General features: G+C 46.6%; 1 protein-coding gene across 1 annotated transcript in view; it reads right to left on the minus strand.

Annotated features, from left to right (window-relative positions):
* Nucleotides 1–3,174: 3,174 nt before the first annotated feature.
* The window catches only part of MTUS2 (microtubule associated scaffold protein 2), a 199,670-nt gene continuing 180,280 nt past the window's right edge, over nt 3,175–22,564 (minus strand). The window contains exons 9-14 of the mRNA XM_075492006.1: nt 18,150–18,255; nt 16,234–16,307; nt 14,535–14,633; nt 12,163–12,282; nt 9,413–9,510; nt 3,175–3,630 (exon numbers count right to left, since the gene is read on the minus strand). Of these exons, the coding sequence (XP_075348121.1) occupies nt 3,414–3,630; nt 9,413–9,510; nt 12,163–12,282; nt 14,535–14,633; nt 16,234–16,307; nt 18,150–18,255 (714 nt within the window). The 3' untranslated portion in view covers nt 3,175–3,413. The remainder of the gene's footprint in view (nt 3,631–9,412; nt 9,511–12,162; nt 12,283–14,534; nt 14,634–16,233; nt 16,308–18,149; nt 18,256–22,564) is intronic.

The raw sequence follows: 22,564 nt of genomic DNA on the forward strand, positions 1-22,564 counted from the left end.
CATGGAAAAGTTTAGATTAGCATCATGGTTAACAACTCTGGTTGTATCATCTCACCCATTTTTAAAAAGGGCAAAAAGGAGGCCCCTAGAAACTACCGACAAGTCAGCCTGAGTAATCTGGTGGCCTTCTGCGATGGTGTGACTGCGTTGGTTGATGAGGGATGAGCAACTGATGTCATCTACCTGGACTTCTCTAAGGCCTTTGACACAGTCCCACACAACATCCTTGTCGCTAAACTGGGGACATATGGGTTTGATGGATGGGCGTTGGATATGGAATTGGCTGGGTGGCTGCATCCAAAGAGTTGCAGTCAACAGCTCAATGTCCAAATGGAAACCAGTAACAAGTGGTGTCCCTCAAGGGTCCGTACTGGGACCAGTACTGTTTAATATCTTCACCAATGACATAGACAGTGGGATCAAATGCACCCTCAGCAGTTTTACAGATGACACCCAGCTGAGTGGTGCGGTTGACACGCCTGAGGGAAGGGATGCCATCCAGAGGGACCTGGACAGGCTTGAGGAGTGGGCCCATGTGAACCTCATGAGATTCAACAAGGCCAAGTGCAAGGTCCTGCACCTGGGCCAGGGCAATCCCCAGTGTCAATACAGGCTGGGGGATGAAGGGATTGAGAGCAGCCCTGCAGAGAAGGACTTGGGGATGCTGGTGGATGAAAAACTGGATGTGAGCCAGCAATGTGCGCTCGCAGCCCAGAAAACCAATTGGATTCTGGGCTGCATCAAAAGAAGCGTGTCCAGCAGGTCGAGGGAGGTGATTCTCCCCCTCTACTCTGTACTGCGTCCAGTCCTGGGGCCCCCAGTACAAGAAAGACATGGATCTGTTAGAACCATTCCAGCGGAGGGCCACAAAAAATGGTCAGAGGGCTGGAACAACTCTCCTATGAAGAAAGGCTGAGAGAGTTGGGGTTGTTCAGCCTGGGGAAGAGAAGGCTCCAGGGAGACCTTATTGCAGCCTTTCAGTATTTAAAGAGGGCTTATAAGAAAGATGGAGAGAGATTTTTTTACCAGGGACAGGACAAGGGGTAATGGTTTTAAACTGAAAGAGGGTAGACTTAAATTGGACATAAAGAAGAAATTTTTTACGATGGGTGGGTGGTGAGACACTGGGACAGGTTGCCCAGAGAAGCTGTGGATGCCCCATCTCTGGAAATATTCAAGGTCAGCTTGGATGGAGCTTTGAGCAACCTGATCTAGTGAAAGATGTCCCTGCCCATGGCAGGGGGGTTGGACTAGATGATCTTTGAAAGTCCCTTCCAGCCCAAACCATTCTATGATCCTATGACCTCATTGTAACAGAATTGTACGGGCAGACTGAAACGTGACAGCGCAGTAGGTATTGCAGATATCTGTGCATTTAGCAAGTATGAAAGTGATTAAAATTGTACTTGGCAAGGAGGGGCTTCGTGTGCATGTATGTGTTAGGTATCTATCTTACTTTCAGGTTGTACTTGCTGGACACACTAAAATCTAGTAATGCATTTCAGCAGTAGTAGTTGGTGTGGCATGATCTATTCTAACAAGATGCTTAATTTACTCAGTATCACAGTATCATGCAAAAGCTGCTACAAAAATAAATTTCTCTAAAAAAGGAGAAAAAAAATCACAAACCACCTTTTTTTTTTTTAACGCCGTGGAACAGGCCACAGGCGCTTTGACGGTGATTGAAGCTGTATCTAAGCTGCAGCCTGTGAATCCTGAGTGCTTCCCAGGAAAGGTGAAGCACAACTCCCACCCGAGCAGCACGGCAGGGCTGTGCAATCCCACCTCTGCTCACGCAGGGTGTGCCTGTGCCGCCGCACACCGGGCTGGGAGAGCCGCCCTCCCCACAGCGCTCCCACAGCCCAGCGATTTGCTGCATGTACCGTCTCTCGCTTGCTTCGACCCCGCTGCTCAGAGCAGGAATGCACACAGGCTCTTCGCCCAAGCTGGATAGGAAAGCATCCCACAGATCTCTGTTTTTTTTTTTTTTAATTATGCTCAGGGATTTTTTTTCTTGCTAGCAGTGCCCACGAGGGCCCTGCAGCCGATCCCACCCGAGCTGCTCCTCAGCCTCGCCACCCCCTGCGGTGGAGGTCACTGCAAGCCTGGGCAAAATTTCTTGCTTCTAGGCAGAGAAGTTAAAGGTAGTTTAGCCACTCTTTTCCATGAATCTCAAAAGTGCTCTGTAACTTTGGGTAAGCTTTAGCAATGTAAAATAATCTATATACGTGGAAGGAAAGAAATTCTGACCTCATTTGCACCCATATAGTCCCGCTGTGCTCTATTTGGTGTTTCAGATGGGAGGAAGCTAGAGCCCAGCAGGCGCCCTGTATCTCATCCGAACACTGGAAACCTCTTGGCCAGCAAAGGTCAAGGATGAACAACTTACTATTTCCTTCTTCCTTATGGGACTTGAAATAAATCAAAATGGACAGGAACCTACAACCAGAGATTTTGATTGTATCCAAACCAGGACAAGGTAAAACAAGATAAGATCTAACTAGGACTTAAAGACACTAAAATTGAAACACGTTAACCAGTAACCTCTATCAAATTTGCTAAAACCCTCGTTTCTCATCTCTAGCCTATCTCCACCTACAATATCGATGCTAAGAGTTAAAAAGCAGTGAATGGTATGCATATCTTATCTGGTGTTCAATGCAAAGGTGATGGTTTTGAAGGCAGTACTGTCTCAGAATTTCAAAGTCGCTGGTGTTCATGTTACATAGAGTACCACTTGGTGGTCATTTGGAAGGCGCTTCTACTTCTGTGTAACTTTCTTCTAGGTTGGGTATAAATATTCCTGGGAGGCTAAACAGAAATGCATTTCGTTTAGATACAAGTCTTAGGCACGAGTTAGAAAACTGCTGACTGTAATGAAAATATATCAGCACTTAGTAGTATCCAATAATATAAAAAATGCAATTCAGAACATATTCAACTACATATATATGTGTGTGCGTCTATATATAGGTATAAAGGTACAATACGTACATGTATATAAACACAGACACATATACAGAAATATTCACAATTTGAACTGTATTTGTAACTAACCTGAAATACTGCAGCAAAAGTTCATTCTGATGAACCATTAATATAGTATTTCCAACTTTTGGCTCTAACCATAGTTAAAATGTTAACACATCAAACTAAACATTTTGCTATCCTAACTTTCTGCTGTCCTAGCTTTTTGCTATCTTTTTTGCTACCCTAATCAACATGTCAGAACCAAGAGCTCCTATATGGGGACTATAACAGTACCCTGCCTAGTGTAAAGCTATGCAGCTACCGAGCATGCTTGCAGCCACGAACCCTGGGCGCCTGTTGATGGTAATACTTCCTGGGATGGTAATATTTAGCAGATTGGAAATGCATAAAAGGCAGGGGACCTTCAGCGCGTAGGTACCGAATCATCGCCGCAAGGTTCTGACTTTTGCTGGAGAGGAGTTCTCTGATGAGCAGCGATAAAAAGAAGTGGACGATGTGGGTGGGAGTTTCACAGGGCTCACGGCATCTCCCTCCTGCAGCTTCCAGAGGAGCTCTTCATTAGTTCTGCTCAGCTTCTTCTTCTCCTCTACTTCTTTCTCAACGTATTCTTGAAGATTAGCGTTCTCCTCTGACAATTGCCTGGAGAGGGAAGCAGGACAACATGTAAGGCGCACCAGTGTGAAGACGGTGGCGTTAATGCAGCCAGCGCTGCACGAGAGGCAGGGCCAGGCAGGACCCTGAGCACCTCCCTCCATCCCATCCCATCCCATCCCATCCCATCCCATCCCATCCCATCCCATCCCATCCCATCCCATCCACCTGCCCCTAGGGCTACAGCTGAGCTGTCCAAGCTGGGGCACAGCTGTCCCTGGGTCTCTTCACTGCTGGGCAAGAAGGGCATCTCCACAAGTCACTGCTGCCCCCCAATGTCTGGCTCTGCCTCCGGATGCGCCTGTGTCTTTGCTGTACGCCTCTCTGAGGCAGCTCAGCTGCCAAAGCTTAGGTAGGATGAGGCGCAGCCTGCCTCCGTGACCTCGTGCAACCGTCAGCATGGTATGCAAAGGTGCCAAGGGCTTTGTGCATTGACCTCATACTCCAGAGACTTTAGAAATGGCCATTTTCCCATATAGAAAACAGAGTAAAAACTGGAAGTTCCTAAAAGAAAAATTTAGCATATTTGTTTCTTTATTTATATGTTTGAAAGTAGGAAAAATGCAAGGCTGCAATGCACTGCAAGAACAGGATTCTCCACTGATGGACAGAAGGGATGGAGAGGGTAACTGGAAATTTAGGCTGAGATAAAGCACAGTTGCGCGCACCCTCCCCCCGCGGTGGCCTTCCCTGGGAGGACGTGGGTTTGTGAGCAGGGCGGGAGGTGGAGTGCCCCGTGGGTCCCCATGGTGGGCAACCAGGACTGCAGAGCACACCAGCTCCATGCCATCCCACACTCATGCCCAGCCTTGGCCACTGGTGTCTGGAGAGGACTTCAGAGCTGGTCCCAGACACTTAGCTTGGGGATGTAGGCAGGCACAGTGGTTTTAGACATTCTCTTCTCATCAATATTTGCTTGTGGCTGAGTTGGTTTTGGGCCCCTGAGAGCTACCATGCAATGAAGGTGATCAGGGCGTTGTCTCCCCTGGTTCAGCACGTGGAGGAAGCAGGTGCCCAGCATGGGCTGTGGCCTCTGTTTGCACCACCTGTTCACTAGCACAGTGGTTTCTACCTGGGAATGTGCCCATAAACCTCCATGGAGCCAAACCCACCCCCAGATGGAGCCCAGAGCCCTGGGTCAGCGGGCACTTGTGCTCCCAGCACATGCGACCCCTTGGCCAGGGCTTCTGTTCCCACACCAGGAAGAGAAGGAGCTTCAGAGATCAACCCAACATGGCCTCCCCCAGCAATGCCACCCAATAAGCAGCACAAAGTGCAGGTGGGCTCCTTAAATCCTGCTTTCTCCCCGGCTTCAATGCCTGGCTCCAGCCACCTTTGCCCTGTGGCATTTCACAACCCAGAGGTGCTTGCAGTGCTGCCCCATTTTTTCCAGAGTAGCACAGTCCGCAGAGGGGGATAGTCCTGGGTTTTAGGCCTTCTTCTGTCTGATTGAGAACAAAAATCCAAAGTCGCAACTCCGTGGACAGCTGCAACTCTCACCCTTGTTTCTCAACCCTGCCACCAAAGCTGTGCCATGAGCGAGAGAGCATTTGTGGAGTGGCAGAGCAAGAGCAAAGAGGTGAGAGAGATCAGTTGCATCCCTGACTCTTCACACCAGCTGCTACTGCATGCAAAGGGAAAGGAGTCTGTGCTCTCCATGCTCCCCATTTTAGCTGATGTCCTGATGCAGGATGTAGCTCAGCTTTGAGGCCTTCCCTCTCCTCTATAAAAGGTCATGAGGCTATGAGTCCTTCTCCAGCTCCTTCCTCCTTGGTCCTAATGAACCCTCTGTTCCTGACTCCAAGACCAGGGAAACTTCACCAGCAAGGACCAGGGAGGTGTTTTCCCCAGAATGCCCTATAACCTGATGGCTTTTTGGGAGGTGGGGCATGGAAATCTCCTATGGGCACCACACTCTCAGTGAGTCTGCTCTCATCTAACCAGGTGACTAGTTTTAGAAGAAATGAGGCAGTGCAGGCAGACTGTGGGACCTGATCGTGTTTTGGGCATGTTCTGGCAATACTGTTCCGGAGGATGCATGCAGGAACACCTGGCTTCTGCAGCCCCATTATGCTTGGGCAGGAGCCAGGTCCTGATGTGATCGGCCTGGGGCAGCTCTGGGCACGTACCTAACCTGATTTACAGGCAACTTAGGATTTTCGAGAAATAAACAGGGAGGCACCTAACCTCCCCACTAGGTATTTCCAGGGTTCAGCAGCAGCTGGGTGTGGATTTTGGATGCACACATGCGCAGCTCCTTTTCTGGGTATAGCCTGGAGCCCATAGCAGATGTCATGGATTGCTGGTCTACTCTCTTTGTGTTAAAAGTCTCTGAGAGGGTGGGGTTGGCATTTCCGATCTTGTTTAAAAAACAGTTTTAAAGAATTTATGCTTTTTTAGCCTCGGTCCCTACAGAAATGGAGCTCAGGTGATCAAGAATATGTCTGTTCTTCTCCCATTCCACTGCAAGTTTTGAACCGTGAAGCAGTGGCTAGCAGAGGCAAAGGATTAAAAGGCACAAGTTGGCAGAAGTTTTCGGAAAGCTGCTTGCCTGGTAGAGGAGGAAAATCCTATTCACGGTCTCACTGGGGAACCAGCTGTGGCATGAGCTCACAGTCTAACAGGCACGAGAAAGTCCACATGGGAGCTCACCCTGGAGAAATAACTCCATAGAAAACCTCTTGCTACACATGGAATTACTCTTTCTTTTGCAGTGTCTAACAAGACAGGCCATAAAAATTATACATGAAGCCCCACTACATCCTTCTCCAGCCAGCATTCGCTGAGAAAAAAATAAAGCACGTGCCTTCCCCGCATTTGTGTGGCTCTTAGTGTGTGACTGGCTCTCTAAGCTGGGAAAGCTCATCTGGGTTTTGGGAACAGGCTAGTGACACCAGCCCAGACCTCAGAGCACGGTGAAGGGCTCAGATCCCTCCTCTGCTGAAGGCACTGCCTGGACAGGAGGCAAGCGCAGGCCACAGCCCCTCAGCATGTCTCAGCCTCCTTTACGTTGAATGCTGCTTGCTAGAGGTACAGTATGACGCGCAGTATCACAGTGTCCTCTGGAGTCTCTCACACAAGAACCTTTCTGGCCCTAATGCACACTGCAATTTGCTGGCAGAGGCATGACCTGCAGGTAAGTAGGGAGATACTTGGGCAGAACAGAGCCTCGCATCCAAGAGCCCATGAACGTGCCACAGAGCATGCGGACATGTCCTCCAGAGAGACCTGCTTTGGCACGTGGATGGGGAAAGGCGTTGCTGCTTGTTGTATCACTTATTTTAGCCTCATGCGCATTGCGCTGGGAATTTATGCTGTGACACCTGATGTGACCGGACACAGGCAGACCCAGCTTCACGCCACTTGGAGACAGAGGCAGCTTGCGCAGCCAGCAGTGCCGACATCTTTCAGCAAAGCCTCCGCCTTCAGCTCAGCCAAGCTGTATCTGCCCCTGCTGCACCACAGGGAGGGAGACAGACAGATGCAGCATTGCTGCTTATAAAAGATACGGATGCCCATTCAGCCCCTCTTCGTCATTCGGGCAGAAGAAGGAAGAGAGGCAATGTAAAAGCAAATGTGTTCTCACTGTCTAAGTTTGTATCTTGAGATATATGTTCCAATTTTAGACCTAACCCAGCTAGGGAAACTTTTATCCCCAGCACTGCAGACTTATGATCAGACATGTTCCTCTGCCAGCCTCCCGACAATTTAAGCAGCTGTAACAAATCACAGTCATAAAACCATAGAGGTGTGCAGGGGCACACCAGTGTGATAGCGATGCAGGGGAAGGTGCTTGAGTCATGCTCTTGACTCAGGTTAAAGCCTCTCCCAAAATGCCTGGAGGTCAGTAGGTACCTGGACTATGCCAACAGAGACCAGACACCCTCCTGGTCACCTTCATCTCTAGGGTGCTGGAAACTACCATTCCTCAAATATCCCAAGTCCAAAGGACCAAAAAAAAAGCTGGTTGATTTGGAGGGAGAATCCAAGATGTTGGGAAATCAGATGATTTATTCAAGTGCTTGGGGAAGTCCTAGCAGAGGCTCTGTGGAGTTCCTGTGTCCAAAGCTGGTGCATGATCTACTTGCAAGGCTCTTCTCCCTTTGTACCTGCCCTTGGCTATGATTTGAAATATCTCTGTGGTGCACCCCTCAGCCCCCCAGTGCCTCCAGGACCCCCCTCCTGGCCGTGCTGCAAAGGCTGGCTTTGCTCTGGCTCCCATCCCTCCTGCTCCCCTCCCTCCTCTCGCTGCTCCTGGGCTGCCACAGCTGCGTGGGCACCCAAAGTGCAAATCAGCAGAAATAGCTCTAATCCATGCTGTTCCCCAGCAAGGGCAGCTCCCTGAGCTCGTTCATGCTGCACTTCCCAGGCAGTGCCAGTACAACAGAAATGAGCAGTCGGAGTGGCTACTGCTGCCAGGAAGATGCATGTTTTAATAATGTGACATGACAATGTCACATTAATGTCATGACAATGTCTTTAAAGCCCTGGCTGACACTGTTCCTATAGCTGTCCCCATAGCTGTCCCCAAACTGTTGCTGTTGAAAATGACTGTCCTCTGAGTTGGCTTTACAGGCTGACCTCAAATTCAGGATTTCTCCTAAAATATGTTCTTTGAAACCAGTACCTACATAGTTACAGGCAAGAAGCAAAGCGCTGCAGCTGGATGCTGCCAGGGAGTGGAGGGTGCTATTTGCCCAGCCAGAGGCAGGTAGCTGCAATGCAGAGAAGCCAAGCGCTGAACCAGGCACGCTGGCTGCTCTCACAGGCGTGGAGGAAGACTGCCGCTTCCAGACCACAATTCATCCAGCCCAAAAGCAGGTGTCCCAAACTGGTCTGGTGAACCAGAGCTTAAAAATTCCTGGTTTTCCTCCCCGTGCACAGAAAGGCTGTAGACACCCACCTCAGACAGTGACATGTGTGTTACAGGTATTTACCATCAGGTGAGAGGAAACGTAATCCTCACCCCAATCTGAATGTTAGTACAAGCCATGCTGCCTTTTTAAAATATGTACCGGCAGGAGACAATTTTTAAAGGCTGAATCATTAATAAAGGAGACACTAGAAAGACAAAAGCTAAAATTAAATCAGAGATGAGGCGCTGAAACTTTAAAGAGTTAGCTAAAAACTAAATTGCATTTTAGGCCAATGGCATCATTTCTGGCAACAATAACAGTTAGGCAGCTGGTGTGTGGGGACAAGTTCAGCTCTAGCATGGCACCCCTTCCGCCTGGCTCCAGCTGCAGTCTCTTGCCTTATAGCAGACTATAAACTCTCTGGGACAGGGACTGTCCTACCCTCCTCTCTTTCTATATTGCCTGACACAAGGAGCCTTGTCACCCTTGTCAGGTTGTGATAAGGGTGCAAACAGACAGTGCAGGTGAAAAAACTCACCAAAGGATAACCCCGCCTGGGTGACAGTGGCATCGTTAGCATCTCTCTCCTGAAATTGCCCCATTTCCCATCCTCGTTACCCGCTGACTAACAGATCTCAGGGCACTGACACTGAGATCAGAAGCCACTGGCAACTTTGCTCTCAACAGCATGTCAAAATTATGGAAACACACAGACAGATATGTGGCCTTCCTTATGTTAAAGTAAGCAAACCCTGGTATAAAAAGGATTTTTTAATAAAACAAGCAGATCAGGACACCAATACACTTTTAGGAGAAAATAAGTTTTTCCCCTTCTGAAATAAGTGTCAGCCTTGGGCAGTTAAGATCTGCAGTCTCCTTTCAAGCTCAAACAGATTGCAAATATCAGCACAAACCTTGTTATAACAGTATTTTGCTCAATCCTGGCTCTGAGTTCTTCGTTCTGCTGTTGCAGCATGGTGATTTTTTCTTCCAGTTTTAAATTTTTTTCAGCCTGCAATGAAAGAAGGTTTGTTAAGTCTGAAGAAAGCCCAACACCTGATCCAAGAGGATTTTTTCTTTATCTTTATTTGTCCCTAAAGCAAATTCTAAAATTTGAGGATAGATGGAGGCAGTCATCTTGACTGCAGCTGAGATTTAGAGATCTGACTCGCACCACATCATACTGCTGACTTGGGGTCATCAGCAGAGCACTGAGCGCAGGCAGAGCTGAACTAGCCCTTACTTCTAACTGAGGAGGAGGAGGGTCTTAGTCTTGTCCAGCGCAAATATAACACCTTCCTTGGTGGTGCCCCCACAACTGTCACCCCTCGGGAGCCAGCGTTACCAGCCGTTATTCTTGGACAGGGAGCTGGTGGCACTTGCGGAGCATGGGGATGCCCAGCATGGAAAGGTCACTGTGGTGTGAGTGGTCAGTCTAGCAATGAAGGAGGAGTGCCAGGTGGTACGATGTGCATCATCCAGCTCAACTACCCTCATTGGACATAAATGTCTGGCGTCCAGCCTCTAGGATTATGGTTCCCTGGTTATGGGGAGGAAGGAGTTACCCAGCAGGGCAGATTACACCCAGCAGCAGCCTTAGACTGCTGCTGCATTCACATGAGGTGGGCCACCCTTTGGAGACACTTCTCTCCATAGCTGACAGTGTTGGTTTAAATGGCAGGCTTAAACTAGACATTTAGCTTTAAGCTACGGTTAAGTGAAATTAATCCTATCCTGAGCGTAGGTAGCTTTTAGTCAGGACAGTTCAAGGACAGAGTTTAAGGATATCAACAGCAGTGTATTAAAATATCAGTAAGAAGTTTATAGGCATGTACCACAGCCTCAGATGCCCTGTTTTACCCAAGTTTTGAATTTGACATACTTTATCACCTTAGCTCTTGGTTTTCCAGCAGTTTGAATTTTGCTGAATTCAACACTTTTGGAAGAAAACAAGATATTGCAGGGTAACCTTATCTCTGTGTGAGCTTGGTTATAAAAGGTTGGGAAATTCAATAAAGAACCAAAATATTGTGCACTGGAGTTAGCAATAACTCACACTTCATGGCAGAGGCATCAGTTTTATGCAGTGGTTTCCAATCTGTGCAGGTAACTGTAAAGGATACTCCTAATTCTCAGATGTGCTGGCCTAGCCCAGTATATTTTGTTAGAGCGGAACAAGGATTCTGGCCCCATTCTGAAATGCTCTGAGAGAGGAATCACCATCACGGTCACCTTCTCTGCTTCCTCAGTAGTTTTAGTAAGTAGTAGCTATGCCAACAGGAAGCATGGGAGAAGACCTGTGCATCTCCTTCCCTCTCCACTGCAACCCTCACCCTCTACCACTCCTCTCCTGCCACCTTTGTTTCCAGCCTCCCTTTCAGCAGACAAGGAGCCAAGCCTGACCCTGTATTTGAAATCCCTCCTGCTCCCTTATAAGGCACCCCATCTTTCAGAGCATCTGGAGGTGCCCTGTAGATGTTCTGGCACTTATAGAGGTAGGTCTTTAAACAGAAAGCACTTGTGCCTTTGGACCACAGTGGACCCAGTGTTTTACTGTGATAAAGGGCAGGAGCAGGACTGTGTGCTCGTATGTGGTTAATTAGCAAAAGCCGCTAAATGACCAGGAACCATGTAGGCTGTTGTTTATTTTCTTTTTCAGCATAACACTACAGTGCATGTTTTCAGATGCTGGCTTAGCTCCAGGAGCAGCGTGTTGGAAGGAGTGCAGTTAAGCCTCAGTTCTAAAGAGGCACTTTTCTCTACATCCACTTACTCAAGCATCTGTTCAGCAAAATAATCATCTGAGTTCTCAAATTTCCCCGTAAATGGAAACAAATCTTGCTGAATGCTGTGCTGAACCAGCTGTCCTGGCTCCCCAGCTGAGGTAGTGCCTCATCCTGTCACCACACTATACGTTTACTGTCTGGTTACTGTCTCAGTGTAGGTTATGCTTTATAAAATGAATCCCCTTTCCAATAAAAAATGTAATTGATGGTGAACTGAGGAGTTCTTCATTAGGGACCCCCACAAGCAAAGGATGAGAAAACAGTGTAGACTGCAGAAAAGCATTACTTTAGGATTGGAGAGACCTCTCCTAGTGTAAGCCTTGCTAGGGACTGCTTGCTGAATATTGCTAATTCATACTTGCAGCTGGGAGCTCCCTAGATGCCTGCCTGAGCAGCAGCAAGACACACTTGGCTTGATCTTCCTGCACTTGCCCTCTCCAGCCCTAAATGATTACCTGACTCCTATAGGGGTGTATGGTGCAGGCTGGTGTACAAAATGAAGCCCTGGAGTACCACAAAGTTCCCCTTCCTCCGTTCTTCCTACACCGCTCGCCTCGCTGTCTAACGTAACCGGCTGAGCAGGTACTGCATGAAAAAGCAATACAGATCCATGGATGTGTGGGAGAAGTCAAGGGCAATCATGGGTGGGTGAAGGGATGGGAAAAGATCCCAATTTCTGAGCGAAAACCTGAGACGTGGTATAGTAGAAGCAGGTTGACAGTGGAACAACACAATATATAGCCATTTATGAACCTCTTTGACTCTGTCTTGCCCCAGCCTCATGTGTTTTCTCACCCCTTTTAAGTTCATCTGCTATAGCCAAACTTTTACTTTTCTACCTCTGCGATGTCTCCTCTGGAGGAAAAATAACAACTCACCTGTTTTTCTAGCTCCATAATCATCTTCTCCTGTTGGTGAATCTGATGGTTCTTCATTTCCAGAACATGTTTTAAGCTCTTCAGATCTTTTTCTAAGTGCAGATATGGAGCTCGTACAATCTAGGAAATATACCAGTGATTTGGATATCTGTCAGCCATAAATGCATCTTCAGCCATAAGATAAAGTTTCCTCAATGTACCCGGTGGTTTAGGAGTCTCAGTGATGTGAAAACCACCTGGACCTGGGCCTCCCCAGCCCCTCTGAACCCTGGTATTCTCTCCTAGACCAGCCCTTTGGCTGGGTAGCCAGTGGTACCTTTCTTTTGACCCACCTCATGGCTAGAAGGATGAGATGCCAGGATGTTCAGCAACCTCATTCCTATTCATAGCTTGGGAACTGCATGAGGGGTTTTGTCATTGTGCAGGGGTTTTGGCTTGGGAAAAGTACAAACATGAAACTGAGGAAAATGGACAAGGGGGCTGGAGCTGAAAACTACAGTGTTCTGCCTTGCCTACACCACTGCATCACAGTGCCTGTTAACAAAGATCAGCCCTGGTGGGAAAAAGTTCCTCTTCTGTTCAAGAACTTCAGATGTAGGAGATACTAGGGTTCAGCTCATGGGCAAAAGATGTGCTCTGAATTATACTGATGAAATACTGTCGCTGACTTAAGCTGTTCTGGGTTTCTCCCAGTGTAACTTACTGCAGTGAACTGCCTGGTGGTACTTGGCATTAACATCACTGTGACACAGCAGAATTTGTCCTTTCACAGAATCACAGAATCGTATAGGTTGGAAAAGACCTTTAAGATCATCGAGTCCAACTGTAAATCTAACACTACCAAGACCACCAGTACACCATGTCCCTAAGCACCTCATCCAAATGTCCTTTAAATACCTCCAGGGATGGTGACTCAACCACTTCCCTGGGCAGCCTGGTCCAATGCTTCACAACCCTTTCGGTGAAGTAAAATTTCCTAACATCCAATCTAAACCTCCCCTGGTGCAACTTGAGGCCATTTCCTCTCATCCTATCACTTGTTACCTGGGAGAAGAGACCGACCCCCACCTCTCTACAACCTCCTTTCAGGTAGTTGTAGAGAGCGATAAGGTCTCCCCTCAGCCTCCTTTTCTCCAGACTAAACAACCCCAGCTCCCTCAGCCACTCCTCACAAGACTTGTGCTCCAGACCCTTCACCAGCTTCGTTGCCCTTCTCTGGACACGCTCCAGCACCTCAAGGTCTCTCTTGTAGTGAGGGGCCCAAAACTGAACACAGGATTTGAGGTGCGACCTCACCAGTGCCAAGTACAGGGGCACGATCACTTCCCTAGTCCTGCTGGCCACACTAGTTCTGATACAAGCCAGGATGCTATTGACCTTCTTGGCCACCTGGGCACACTGCTGGCTCATATTCAGCCTGCTGTCAACCAACACCCCCAGGTCCTTCTCTGCTGGGCAGCTTTCCAGACACTCTTCCCCAAGCCTGTAGCGTTGCATGGGGTTGTTGTGGCCCAAGTGCAGGACCTGACACTTAGCCTTGTTGAACCTCATACAACTGGCCCCAGCTCATGTAAATTAAATGTAAATTTCATGTAAATTAAATACTGCAGTGGAGGTGGAAAGAGACTGATGCTACCTGTTTCCCATGGCCAAGTCTGTTTCAAACATTTGCACTCCTTTCCAAAGGAGTTCTCTCATCTAAAAATGCACTGAGCCCCTTGCTCACCCTACTATTTCCATTCTGTCCCCTCTGTCATGTTGATACAGCTGCCCATGGGGTTGTACTGTGAACACAGTGAAATGTCCCAAGTTAAAAGAAAACTCTTTTTGGAGGGTCATTTCAGGGTTATTTCATTGCAGATAAATAATTGCAGTGTGTGTTTACTTACACACCATAAATAAACAGCATGGCCCCAATAGACAGCAGTTGAATAAATACTTCATATGACAGGGCTGTCCCCTGCAAGTCCAGAAAAAAATGAGGAAACACAGAGGATATGAAAGAAGTTGGTTCAGAAGGCACAAGAAAAGAAACCTAAATGTGAAAAGACAAAAAGTAAAGAGAAAGAGAGGAAGAAGGGAAAGAAGAATAGACAGCAGTAAGGACATACTAGATGGAGTTAATTAAATGATTTGGAAACAGAGCTACAAATGCTGGGTGAGAGAATAAAGAAAAAGAAGTCAACTCATAAAATGATGGACCTAGGCTAAGATTCTGACTCCTCCTCAGAGCTCAAGATCTGGGGTCTCAGTTGGGACCTGCCTCCCAGTCCCTGGGGTAAGGATGCCATTGTTATCCACTGAATCGCGTGATGTGAGTCATACTTAGAAACACCTATCTTGATGACTGTATAGTTATAGTTGCCATCTACCTTCAGTTGTTCCTCAGTGTTTTTCTTCAGAGCCTCTTCGAATCGGTCTGCTTTGGCCTTAAGAGATTGGTTCTGGAAGGTGAGGGTGTCTATCTGGTCCTGGAGGGGAGACATACCAATGAACACACCAACTGTGTTATTACCCCTCTTACATTAATAAGTCAAACTGCACTGTGAAACCAACAAGGAAGCTAAACAAGGCTTAGAAACCCCTGCAAGGTGGTATTTTTTACGTAAGGCCACTTGAACATACAGTGGGGGTTTTGATAACCCAGTGCCTCAGGGAATCCCGAAATCCCTGCAATGCCTGCGACTGGCTGACACTGGCTGGCACTAGTTCATGAAATGTCTTTGATGGTAAATCACCCCAGCACCTTGAGCTGGATGAAAATGAGCATGTCCTTCTTTAAGAGAGCCGGCATTTATATCACAGGCATGAAAGAGATCATTTGTGAGGTCCCTAGCATCTGAATGAGGCGGTAGATACCCCATCCCTGCTTCCTTCACCTTTCTAGGCTTCTAACATGGTGAGAAGCAATGATGAGTTAGTGCTGTGGACTTTAAATGATTGTCATTTCATCTCAGAGCTATACACAAGAACAACATGTTATTTTAAGCAATCATACTTCTGTTACTATCAAAGGCATTCCTGTTACCTCTCTATATACAACATCTGTAAAAGCCATAGTTGCTGTGAAACTGGTATTCTTATCTTTCCTATATGTAATTTCTTGACTGCAACATTACATCAGTGCTTATTGCAAAACTGCTGACATGCCTCTAACTGTCACAGCCGCATGAGGAAGGCAGTGATAGTTGTTGCGTGCAACAGTATGTGCTAGTCAGGGGTTATAAAAACTATAATTCATCTCTGCCTATGAAATCAAACAGAGCTTGCACTATTTGCTGTGGCATCTTTACTTGTTCACACAAGATTTCCAAACTTAGCGTGAATCACAGGGGCATGCTTCTGCTCTACCCTCCTTGGGAGTTCTTTATCTAGAGAGTGAGAACAGCATGGAGTTATTAGAAGGACTGAAAAGCCAAGATGATCTTGAGCTTGGTGTTAAACAGTGGGATGTGGGAGATGTGATGTGCAGGGCTGACCCCGGCCAGCCCTATGGGCATCCCTCATCAGGGACCGCATTGCCCTCCATGGGAATGGAGTTGTGTCTACACCGTGGGACCGGCTCCCCCACATTCAGGCAGCGGGAGAGTGTTTAAAGCACAGGCAGAGGGCCGGGCAGGGAGAGGTCAGCGTTTCTGAGCCCCGGGGTGCCTGCTGGAGGGTACCATGCAGACGAGGTGATGCTCACAGCCACCGCAGGTGCTGGAGCTCTCCCCACTATGCAGAGAAGACCTCAGCGTTGCTCCTTGTGCTGGGCCAGTAGTCAGCACGGTCAAAAGGACGTTTCTTTGCTTTATCCAGCTGCCTTTTCCTCCCTTTAGGTTTGCCCTCTCTTTTCCTTCAGATGGTTAGTATTTTGCTGGGGGAGGAGGGGGAGCTAAGGGGGAGGAAAAAAACCCGGGGGGGCATCTTTGCTGCTCGATCCCAGTTTGGACAGGCGGAGGACAAGAGGTACTATAGCTGGTAAGAAGCAACGGCCTGGTGTGCTGGCAGCTGGCAACGGGGCTGGGGCTGCCCCGGCAGCTGCTCCACAACCTCGTTACAGGGGTGGGAAATAATGAAACTGCTAACCTGGAGTGACAGCCGCAGTTTTTCAAAATTCTCTTCTAATTGTGCCTTTTCCAGTTTGTGAGCAGTATTCAGTTCTGGGGAAGATAAACAGACATGACATTGCTAAGTGAAGTCCAGCAAACCAGGGTCCAAGAGCACAGACATCGTGAGCCAAGTGCAATTCGGGATGCAGTTTTAGGGCATGGAGGTTGAGTAGGAAACTGGCAGTAATATACTCTGTGACCTTAGGTGAATCGTTTTGAGGATAAAGATTTCCTGATCTTTCACTGGTTGCAGGTACCTCTATTTCTACACGACCAGCTTCTGCTTTTTCAGAACTGCTCCAGCTCCCGGGGGCTCCGATCTGAAAAGGCTCAGTCTGACAATGGGTCATTTACCAGTTCAGAGTGAGTATCCCCAAATCAAAGATTTTTAAATTAGATACATTTAAAAGCTTGGGTTGCAGTTTCTTTGGGAAGATAGAGAGAGGGGCCAGCAACTCAGGTGCAAAAATGCAAATGAGAGTGCTTCTCCAGGAGCTGTGGCAGATGACCTGTGAGGTTTATTCCATTAGTGAGACTGACAGAGCCCGAAGATAAAGAAGTCCTCTATTTATATTACATGATTAAAGGTTTCACTACTAGAACAACTCACCCTGGACTTAATAATAACCAAAAGTTTAATAACCAAAATGGAATAAAGTTTCATCTCTAAACCAATGGCATCAAACTGTCATTCAGTACAGTAGTAGCACCTACCTTTTCAGTATACAAATGCTCTATTTTTTGTGTCTTTACCCCCAACCCATGGGGTTCTGCCCTCTAGCCATTGCTCACTAGCCACAATAACAGCAGCAATAATACTAATGCTCTAGTGCCCGGTACGGCACACTAGACAGCAGCTGCTGCAATGCCTTTTCCATGCACAGGAGGGCATTTCATACCCACACCAGGAGCAGGGAGCACAAACTGGCCACCAGAGCCTTGATAAACCACAGCCAAGTTTTATCATCAGAAAATACTAACAAAAATGGACAGATAAGAATATCCTCAAGCAAGGAACAGCCTTTTTTTTTTTTTCCCCCCAAAATTGGATATGTTAATTTAAAAATGGTATGCTAGATACCATCTCTGCCTACAGGAGAGGGGAATAGAGTGTTCTCAGCTCACATTATGCTCTGGACTGTGTCTCTAATTGACACAGTGCAGAGCTAAGCAATATGGCTCGGTTTGGGGAAAGTTGTGGGAAAACCTACTAGAGCTATTTAAAAGTTAGACCCTCATGCTTATGTGTAAAAAAAAAAAAGGGGGATATTGTACAGATAACTGTTAAATGTCAGCTAAAGCATGTACAAAGACATGTATTTAGGTACTGAACTGGTAGGGAGGAAACAGCTCTGTCTGCAGCATCAAATCCCAGGGAAAAAACGTAACACAAAATAAAGACAGCAGTGCTGAGGTGCAGATTTGCACCAGCATGTGGCTTTGGTTTGCTCAGCACGGCCAGACTTTTGCTACTGAAAATGATGAGTCTTGGTTTTAGAAGCAGTGTAGGCATTTAAGCACCTAAATTCAGAGATGTTCAATGAGCTCTAGCCTCCTGAGCACCCGAGGATTAGGTTCGTGAGAAAAGTCTGTGTGTGAAGTGAGATGGAATTTGGACTCTGTGTTCAGTGACTCATGGAGGAAGCCTTATATTTGTCCCAAAGACCTCTCAGATAGTCTCAGGTCCAAGTTATATGCTGTACACACTGCACACAGCTCTTCCTCACTCCTAGCATGAACCTGGTGATCCACCCCATGTGAAAGCACTAGACCAACACAAAATTTCTGTATCATCTGCTCTGGAGGAACAAAATCCAGGCTTACACAATCTCACTACAGTGCTAACTCCTCCTCTAGAATAACTCTGCAGCCATTGGGTTGTCTTTGGCTTACCTTGAATCTTGCAGTCATTCTCATCCTGCAGTACTGTAATGGCGACTATGTGGTTATTTTCCAACTGTAACATTGCAGCTTCATGTACAGCTGTGATATCTTCCACCTGTTCCAACGACAATGAATGGAGACATGGACGCATGATTAGGCATGCTGTGGCACACTGACAAGCCACTGCTGGAGGACTCCAGTGAGCTGGAAACAGTAAAGGGATCTACTGACTGTGATACTTCCAGCACCTGAGCCAGTTTTATTCATTATGAAACAGGCATGTTGATGCCTTGAGTGGTAGCATGTAGGCACTGCTGATAGTATTTTTGTTCTTTTAACTTAATGGTGATAAAAGAAGTACATAAGAAAACAAAAGGCCAAAAAGCCCTTAAGCGAAGAAGCCATTTATGAAATGTTCAGAAATCTCAACATCCCTTTAATCTAAATTATACTAATGACCTGACTCCCTCTGATGGTCAGATAAACATGCACAGTTCTGAGCCATCCTGGTTTTTGTCTTCACGGCATTTTGCTGCAATGATTTTTATTGTAAGGTGGTCTTGAACTAACTTCCATGGAAAGTGTCTATGAATTATTCACAGTTGTAAAATATTTATTTCTAGAGAAACATGGAAATTGTTATCAGTGGGTATGTAAAATGAATTGCAATCTATCACACTTCTACTTGAAAAAGAGTATCCTACCAAATCTTTCATCAATACCCAAATTCCTGTGTCCTCTTCAATCATGTATTTTGAGTCCACATCCAATAAACTGATGAAAGATATGACAGCACCTTTTTCAGTGCAGACACAAGAGTTTTCAGGTTGGTGTGGAAGTAAGCAAGATGACAGTGAAGCCACAAAACTTCTTCCTGATCTCATATTGAGGCCAGGAAGAGGTCCTGCTGCTGCAAACTGCCCAACAAACTGCACCGCACAGGACACTGCACACAGCCATCATGGGAGCAGGGGATGCAGTTGGAAGAGGGCTGTGGGCAACCTGCGTTCCTGTGCCCCCGAGGGGTTTGGGCCTCCTTCAGTACATTGTTTGTTACTAGACTTGGCTAAAGGCAAAGTGAGATCCCTAATGATGGTGTTTTGATATGCATCATTAAAGAAAACACAGTGAGAATTGGTGATCAAGGTTAAGTCAGTGGTCCAGAGCAGTTTCCGAATGCAATGCATCGATTTGCTTTTCTCGGTTTTGTAATCACAGTGATCTTATTCCCTTCATTTAACACATTATCTGTGATATCTGGCAATGCAGAGGATCAAACTATTTTACTTTTACAATGAAACAGCTGTTCATTGCGAAGTGGCTTGACTTTAAACAGCTTTTTTGCTCACTGTTATGTTAAATAATGGTTAAAAGTTACTGCAGCTGAGCATGTCTTGACTGGAATAAATGTTATGTCACTGTATTTAACTGCAAACATATGTGTTAGATTACCCAACAGAAGCAAAATTTCCAACCGTATTGGAGAAAGCATGCTCTTAGAATGAAAGATAGGCATTTAACACGGAATTTAAAATTATCCAAACTCATTTTCATAATAATGTGGGAGACAACGCAGTGGTGAAGAACTGTTTGCAAAACAATGGGGACTCAGCCTGCTGATATATTTCATGAAAGAGCAGGGAAAGAGGGACTAGATGACTCAATGGACTACTAATGGGATAGGGACTATCACTTGATTTTTCCCAGAGCACTTGTATATGATGTCCGTGTGCTGAAACCTCATGAACATTGACATGTTCTTTACCTTGCCCTTGCTTAAGTCTTTATTCATACTCTAATTGCTTCTCAGCTGAGCAGCACCCCATAGGAATGATTATGCTCAACTCCAACGCCTTCAGAAGGTGAAGGGGTCTCCTTTTGCTGCCACCATCCTTGGCAGGTTATTAATCTATAAAGCCAATTAAATATGTCCCAAATGGTCTGCAGGGATTTTTCTGTCTTCTGTGTGTTTCATATCCACATCCCAAATGACTCTTTTTAATCTTCCAGCATGACCTCCTCTCTGCAATTTTTCATAGCAGATAGTCTGCTTGGCACTGGGAAGCAGATCTCTTGGGTGCTAATTCCAACTTCGCCACTAACTTACTCTATAGGCTTGATCAACTCACTTAACCTGTGTCATGGTTATTTCTGGCTATAAAAAGAGCTCAGGTGGGATTTTTAAGGCTTAATAAAGTAAAATCAAGAGGAGGCTCTAGTGGGAGAAGTTCAATAAGTTGGTGGACAAAACAGCTTGAGCTGAGCAGCTCAAGCGAGAAACACTGGCAAGCCAGGATCGCAGCCTTTACTTTGCAATTTTGCCCTTAGCTGCAAGGAGATATGAGAAATATTGGGAAGCACTGGCACACGTGACCAGTTTGTGAGGAGTTTGGCTCTTATGCTTTGCTTTGCTGAAAGAGCTGCCTCACCTCCTCAGAGACAGCTGAGCCTCCAAAACCTGACAACTGTGTATCCAAAGAAACAACAGCTATCTGATACTAAACTAAATGGTGACTACAGCAACACAGTGTGGAAGACTAAGTTGTGACTGGAAACCATGAAAGTGGGATGACTAACTTCCAAATTAGACGTGTGGATACAGAAATACATGCAGATCCATGGTCAAAAGGATTTTGCTGTTGTTATTGCCTTCATGAATGCAAGCTCAAATTCCCCCATGCAGATGGACAGCTCAAGGACAAGGCTTTTCTCATGTCCAGCATAAGAGCTCTTTAGCTCATGGGTTAGGTGCCTCTGCTCTAACGCTGGCCAGGACCAGCATCAGCTCAGCAGCATCAGAGCTGACTGACTCCGGTCCCTCGAGCAGGCTTGCTCATTTGGCATGCTCTGAGTTGGGCACTTCTCTTCCTTCAAGCAGGGGAAGGAAGAACCAGAGGATTACAAACCCAAAGGTCAGCAGCTATTAGGGATCCTTATTCCTCAAGCACCTTCCTAGACTAACAAAGTTCTCCTTTTCCTTCACCAAGAAACATTGCTGGTGAGCAGCTTTCCAATCTGGCCTGCCAGTCTCCTCTGATCCAAGAGTGCTCGAGACAGGATGGGTGTACGGTGGAGTAGGAATTGAAAGGGAAAACTTGCTAAAACTCATCATGAAATGCTAACAGAACCACGGATTGAAAAGATGGGCTTAAACTCTGAGATACTAGGGTCACAGCAGCACTTTCAAAGCAGTGGAGAGAAATGCTTATGTTACCTTCAGTGATTCAGGGAACAAAGAGCTCTGGAGCAAACCAAAGGGCTGGAGGAGAGAGAACTGTTTGCCTCACAGAGGGAAAGGTGCATTTCCATTGCTTCTGTGTGGTGGTGAACAGAATCACAACAGATGAGAACATGAGAAAAATAAGTATGCTCCTAGTCAAGTCCTATGGTGACCTATATCACCCTTTCTTGCACCGATCAACTTGAGATGAAAAAAACCACCATCTGTTCTTGTGGTCCTGGGAGCTTGCGGAAACACTTCAAAGAGCAGCAGAGATAAGCCATAAACTATCTCAGCAAAAAATTAACTCACGGAACAAATTCCTTCACAAATGTTAATACCTGGTGATCCAGGAGAGGCAAGGCTTGCAGCTAGAGCTAATACCTTCTACTAGGCAAACTGACACACTGACACAGTGAGAGGAAAAAAAAGCCAAGGCTTTTGGGAACACCACTCCTCCTTCAGAAAACAAAGCAGAAAATGTAAGGGGCATTGCAAGAAAACCATCTTGCATAAACTGAAATGAGAACCAAAAGACATGGCTCAGCACAGCTTCTAAGCATTTACAGAGAAAGGTTTTGAAAAATCTGGTTTAGAACACAAAAATCTGTTTAACAGCACCTTCTAATGCATCTTTGAAAATCAATGCACTACCAGAAAAAGGTAGTTTGTCCAGGACAAAAAAGCCCAGTCACATAAAGCCTTTGTGTTGCACATTACAAGCCTACAAATCAGTAACAACTAGCAGGCACAGCAATTAAAATAGGTAAAATCCAGTAAGAGTTCTTCAATCCACCCCCCAAAGAATCAAACCAAATTGCACAGCGGTACCCAGGGCAGCAGACACTCTGGGGCACAGGCTGGGATGCCATGTGTCTGTCCGACATGGCTGTCTGACCCACGTGCCGGCGAGGACCGTGCTGAGCCCAGCCCCGGCGTACCATTGGTGTTACACAATAAATCCAACACCGGGCAGTTGTGACATGAGCGACATAAAACTGTCACCATCTCGGTTTGTATTTGCACGCCCATCCCAGCAGTGTTTTACAGTACATGAAGTACAGGCAGTAAATGGCATCATTTCCCTTTTTACAAATAGCCAACCTTAAAGTCATGTTTCGCACACGACTGGCCCTTGCGCTGCATCAGACGTCTGGGTGGCATACCCATGGCAGCAGGGGCTGCAGCATGTCAAAGCCTGACG

Source organism: Mycteria americana, chromosome 1 (assembly GCF_035582795.1).
Source record: "Mycteria americana isolate JAX WOST 10 ecotype Jacksonville Zoo and Gardens chromosome 1, USCA_MyAme_1.0, whole genome shotgun sequence".
Taxonomy (NCBI): Eukaryota; Metazoa; Chordata; class Aves; order Ciconiiformes; family Ciconiidae; genus Mycteria; species Mycteria americana.